Raw genomic sequence first — 6,604 nt, forward strand, 5'->3', positions numbered from 1 at the left:
ACCCAGCCTTGGCACTGCTCTGTCCAGTACGTGCTCTTCGCACCTACGTAGACAGAACGCGGTGTTTCAGGACCTCAGACCAGCTCTTTGTCTGTCATGGGGGGAGCCAGAAGGGAAGGGCTCTCTCAAAGCAACGGCTGTCTCACTGGATTGTGGACGCCATTGCTTTGTCTTACCAGCAGCAAGGCCGTCCGTGCCCCCTTGGTGTGACGGCCCATTCCACTCGGAGTGTGGCCTCCTCTTGGGCTCTAGCGCACGGCGCCTCGCTAACAGACATCTGCAGAGCTGCAGGCTGGGCGACACCCAACACCTTCGCAAGATTCTACAATCTGCTAATTGAGCCAGTGTCCTCCCACGTACTCACTTCCGCCAGTACTGGACCCGCTTAGGTGTCTACGCTTGCTTGCCACTCCACTCCCCGGACTGGATAAGTGCGATATTCCTCAGTGTCTTCCATTGAAGCCTTGAGTCCTCCAGCACCGACGATGCGGGCACCACTGCTATTGCTCTGGATGCCGGCTAGGTGCCTCCATGTGCACGGTTCCCGACGGTAACTGTCTCATGTGTATTATCCACTGTAAGCCTCTATGAGCATGTGTCTTCCCTTGGCAAGCCATCTGCCACCCCTGGAGTTAAATTCTAGTAGCCATCTGCGGTTGGTGCTCCAGTGTTCTCCATATGCCTCCTATACGGCCATATGTGTATTTGTGTATAAGTCCTCCTTCGGTAGGCATCTGGTAGCATGTCCCTCCCGGGATATGTTTCCCAGTGTACCTTGGTAATCCTGTGTCAAAGTAGGATCCCAGTAAAAAAAAAAAAGGTAAGGTTCAGGGGTCCAGACTTTCGCAGGGCACTGGAAGACAGCTTGAAGATGGCGTGATGGCACTGACCCCCATTCTCCATCACTTTTGACGTAACTCGAAGTGACTACGAAAGGGAACGTCTCGGTTACGGATGTAACCCTCGTTCCCTGAGTAGGGAACGGAGACGTTATGTCTCCCTGCCACTTCTGCTGTTGCACTGGGTAGACGCCTAGTTCAGTCTTGGCTCCTCAGCGAAGACATACTGCGGTTGCGTTCACTTCTTCCTTATATACTCACCGAGTAGGGCGGAGTACGCTATGCAAATTTCCGCAGCCCCAAGGCATTGCATGCCATTGGCTCGTTGTTAAATACTCGAAGAGGATTTGCTTTCATGCGAAACCCGCATTCTCCGTCACTTTTGACGTAACGTCTCCGTTCCCTACTCAGGGAACAAGGGTTACATCCGTAACCGAGACGTTTCTTTGTGTGTGCTCATTTGATTCGAATTGTCCTTGAGGCTGCGCAAGCCTCAACAGAGCAACCTTGTTATCGTCATTATGTTAAATGTTATATAATCCACCATCAATCGCCTCGTACACTAAATGAAATAAAATCATGTCATTTCTGTGTTTTTGTGATTCCCTATTTATTTTTTTGTTACTGACGCTTTAATGAGGCTACTTGTTCGTTCGGACAAGTTAAATTCTTTCACTTTTCTTTCTGTTACTTATTCTCATCTTGTACACGACAGAGTGTTCGGACACAGAAAAACTCCTGGTGAAGCAACTGAGATCCACATGACACACTATTCTAAAGATGGCGTATATTAAAGATGAGAGTGAAGATGTGAAGATTGAAGAAACATTCAGAATGAAACAAGAAGAGACTGAGGAACGAACAGGTTGGTTTCATTCTTTAAGCTTAACTCTAATTTCATCCTAATACAATGTCCAGCTCTACAGAATTATTAATATTTTTGAAGAATGTCATATGAGTGTCCTGTCTGTGAGTTGTATATGATACAAGGCTCCAGACAAACTTTTTCCAGTGGTAGAACTGGTGCTACCAACTTTCTCAGTTGGTCGCACCAGCATTTGATTGGTTTGCACCTTTTTTTTCTTTCTTTCTTTTTTTTTTCCTACATGCCATGGGATTAATCAATGCATGCTGGTGAATAGTGGTTTTAATGGACCAAAGCTAGCAAAGGCTTTCTGTGTTACAGCATAAATACCTGTAATATATTAATTATCATTTCCAAATTTCATTATTTTCGTGGATTTTGGACAGTAATTTTAATCTGTAATTTTAAGCATTTTACATTTGTCTTATATACACTCTATTTACATTTGAATCATAATCTTCTGTATCTATCTATTTATCTATCTATCTATCTATCTATCTATCTATCTATCTATCTATCTATCTATCTATCTATTATCATCTTTCCATCAGCATATCATCTTTCTAGCTTTTAAAAATCATTAAACATTCAAATGCATTCATTACATTTTAACCCTCAGATGCTCTTCGGTCATTTCTGACCAAAAAATTTTCTCTTTTGAAATTTTAAAAATCACAGCTACATCGGAATGTTACGAAACTTGGTGAATTTTATGGCATTGGGTATGTGAACACAAAAAAATTTTTAGGTCATGATCCGAGCAGGCTAAGTGGTCGTAAAAAAAAATAGTCACACTTGTGCTCTTCGGTCAAAAATGACCGACCATAGGAAATGAATGGGAAATTGACAAAAACACAAACACTTTGAGAATTTTTGTGTGTACAATTTACAATTCGGCCACGATGCAGAAAAAAAGTGCTAACCATTGAAGGGGTGACACTCTAAAACATCACGAGTGCAAAACAGACATACCCACCCCTACACATACACACACACTTTTATACACAAAAACACCAATAAATTGTGATTAAAGAAATCTGTTTTGAATATTTAAAAATCACAGCTTCTTCAGAAACTTGGTGACTTTTATGGCATTGGGTATGTGAACATTTAAGTGGTCGTAAAAAAATGAGTCACACTTTTGCTCTTCTGTCAAAAATGATGACCCATAGGAAATGAATGGGAAATTGACAACAAAAAAATATTCTCTGAATTTTTGTATGTACAATCTACAAATCGGCCACAATTCTAATAAAAAATTACACCACAGGAAAGGGGTGACACTCTACAACATCTAGAGTGCAAAACAGACACACCCACCAACACACACACACACACACACACACATACAAACACACTTTTATACACACCAATAAATTTTGATTACAAAAAGTATGTTTTGAACTTTTAAAAATCAAAGCTTCATCGCGATGTTATGAAACTTGGTGACTTTTATGGCATTATGTATGTAAACACAAAAAAATTGAGGTCATGATCTGAGCATGCTAAGTGGTCTTAAAAAAATAGTCACACTTGTGGTCTTTGGTCAAAAATGACCCCATAGGAAATGAATGGGAAATTGTAAAAAAAGAAAAGAAAAAAGAATTGTGAATTTTTGTTTTTTGTCTTTTTTTTTTAATAAGAAATAGTTTTTGAGATTGTTTCAATTAAAGATACAAATCCACCAACAACAACAACAAAAAAATGTGTTCATTAACAGCTGGGGAATTCACATGCCTCTCCATAGAGAGCTGTACATGCCATCTAGTGGTTACACCATGATTCTAAGCTTTTTCTCTATACTGTAACCAGATGGTGCTAATTTTCTTCAAAAAATATTTTTTTCTGAAGGCCTAGACTCTATATTAAACTAAAATACTACATTAATATTTTTTTAAAGAAAATAATATATATATATATATATATAAATATATATATATATTTTTCCAGGACAAAAATAAACAATAAATATTGCATAAATATTAATAAATTCAATTAAATTGTCTCAAAATACTAAATTAAAAAGAATAAATATTATAGAACAAAAATAAATTGCATTGGTTTTACTGGGATGGAGAAAGTTTCATTTTTAGGTGTCCGGTCACTTTTGACCGGGAAGATAACAAGTGTGACTCCGAAACGAAGAGCACCTGAGGGTTAAAAGATTAGAGTATTATAATAAGCTAATACAGATTTTTCGTTATCAAAGTTTATAGTTGTAACAAAAATCAGAAATCTCACTCTCCTTACCTTCTGCATTTTATAATAATTTCCTTTTTATCGGTTGAGCGATTACTCTCATCTAATCGCTGAAAAGACGTAGGAAGGGGCACGCTGTTTCGTGAGTGTTTTCATTTTTATATGCCTTAATTCATGAATTCGTAATTCGTGCGTTGCACCATCAGTGCGCGTGACGTCTACGTTCATCAATAAATAAACTGCACGTGGCTTGCGGAAGAACACTGTAGCCGGAGCTACTTCTCTCCATTAATGTCTATGGCGAGTCACGCAGGCACTGGGCAACTCCGCATCCGAGTCGACCCTGGGATAAAACAGTCCAAATATAAACACTTACTATAGGCGTATCGATTCAGTACGTACGTACGTACTTCGCGTATTCTTTGTCTCCCTTATCAAACACACCTGATTCAAGCTCATAATCAGGTGGGTTAATGAGCTGATGAGTTAAATCAGGTGTGTTTGATAAGGGGGACAAAGAATACGCGCAGTGTTGGTTTGCCGCCAGGAACAGGGTTGGGAAACTCTGATCTAGCATATGTGTTGTTGGTTTTGATTCTTAATGTTGGTTTTGATGTGTGTTGCTTTGTGCTGGTGTTAACTTTTATTTTTATTTTGTCTTTTTCACTTTAGACCTGATGGCACTGAAAGAGGAGATGGTTATTTAATAATTTTATGATGGTTTTGATGTCTGGTGCTTTGTGCCTTTAAACTGGGGTTAACTTTTATTTGTTTTGTTTTTTCATTTTAGACCTGGTGGTGCTGAAAGAGGAGAGTCAAGAATTGAATGAAGTGGAAGAAAAAATACAGCATGAGGAACATCATGATTTCATAATTGAAGATAAGTATCAGTGCTCACAGAATGTAAAGGATGCCTCGCAAAAAAGAGCGCGGAAGACTGGAACTAAAAGTGATTTCTCCTGCTCTCACTGTGGGAAAAGTTTCACTCAAAAAGGAAACCTTAATGTCCACATGAGAATTCACACCAGAGAGAAGCCTTTCACATGTCTTCAGTGCGGAAAGAGTTTCACACTTAAAGGAAACCTTAAAACCCACATGAGAAGCCACAGTGGAGAGAGCCCTTACACCTGCAAACTGTGTGGTAACAACTTTTCACGAAAAGAAAGTCTTAAGACTCACATGAGAAGTCACACTGGAGAGAAGCCATACACATGCCTTCAGTGTGGAAAGAGTTTTACACGTAAAGGAACCCTTAATACCCACATGAGAAGCCACAATGGAGAGAGCCCTTTCATCTGTAAACTGTGTGGAAAGAGCTTCACACGAAAAGAAAGTCTTAAGTCTCACATGAGAAGTCACACCAAAGAGAAGCCTTACACATGTCATCAGTGTGGAAAGAGTTTTACGCGTAAAGGAACCCTTAATTCTCACATGAGAAGTCACATTGGAGAGAGCCCTAACACCTGCAAACTGAAGAGCAAGAGCTTCTCGCATAAACCAAGTCTTAAGACTCCTGTCAGAATTTACACTGGAGAGAATCAGCAAATATGTGGCCAGTGTGGAAAGAGTTTCAGATCTAAAGAAACTCTTAATCGGCACATAAAGATTCACACAAGAGATTATCGTTTTCCTTGTCATCAGTGTGGAAGGAGTTTCACAAACAGGAATCACCTTAAGAATCATGTAATAACTCACACTGGAAGGAAGCCTTTTAAGTGCCATCACTGTGGGAAGAGTTTCACTCTTAAGGGAAACTTCAAGGTTCACATGCGAATTCACACTGGAGAGAAGCCTTTCGCATGTGATCAGTGTGGAAAAAATTTCAGACATAAAGTTACCTTTAATTACCACATGAGGATTCACTCAAGAGAGAACTCTTTTCTCTGTCATCAGTGCGGAAATAGTTTCACAAACAGTACAGAACTTGAGAATCATGTAATAATTCACATTAAAGAGAAGACTTTCATGTGCCATCACTGTGGAAAGACTTGCATAAACAAAGCAAACCTTGATATTCACATAAGGGTTCACACTGGAGAGAAGCCTTTCATCTGCCCTCAGTGTGGAAAGAGTTTCACTCGTAAAGGAAACCTTGAAGTTCACACGAGAGTTCACACTGGAGAGAAGCCTTTTACGTGTCTTCAGTGCAAGAAGAGTTTCACATATCAAAGAGACCTGAATCGTCATTTGCAAACTCATTCTGGAAAGAAATTGCGGTGTTCTGAGTGTGGTAAGAGATTTCGTAAAAGGAGCAATTTCAAAAATCATCTGCGTATTCACTCTGGAGGAAGGAGATTTAATTGCGATCAGTGCAATAAAAAATTTATTTTGCTATCACACTTACAGATACACATGAAAAGTCATGCATATGTGAGACCCTATTTATGTTCCTTGTGTGGAAGGAGATTTAAATGGCTTGGAAGTTTAAAATGGCACCAGAAAATATGTATAGTACAAAATTAATTTAAACTAATATGCTGTCGCTTATTTATTTGATTCAGTTAAAGGGATAATTCACAGATTAGCATTAAGCTTTGTATCAGTAGAAACCCAAAAATCTTCATTGGATGCTTTTTTGGCCAGAGGCTAGAGACTACAGCCAGTAGTAGGAGCTAGTGCTGCATGTTTTCAACCCGCCCATAGGGGGTGGGATCTCGCTCACAGAATGTACAAATAGTTTAGTACCAGATGGCCCAGGCTG

At 39.5% G+C, this 6,604-nt stretch overlaps 1 protein-coding gene across 1 annotated transcript; it reads left to right on the top strand.

Moving 5' to 3' along the window:
* The first annotated feature begins 1,599 nt into the window (after positions 1-1,599).
* LOC120483524 (uncharacterized) lies at positions 1,600-6,259 on the top strand. The gene is given in 3 exon segments (XM_089127127.1): positions 1,600-1,704; positions 4,694-6,234; positions 6,236-6,259. Coding segments are annotated over 3 exon segments (1,650 nt in total). The 5' UTR covers positions 1,600-1,619.
* Positions 6,260-6,604: the final 345 nt, after the last annotated feature.

Source organism: Pimephales promelas, chromosome 24 (assembly GCF_988280905.1).
Source record: "Pimephales promelas chromosome 24, fPimPro1.hap1.1, whole genome shotgun sequence".
Taxonomy (NCBI): Eukaryota; Metazoa; Chordata; class Actinopteri; order Cypriniformes; family Leuciscidae; genus Pimephales; species Pimephales promelas.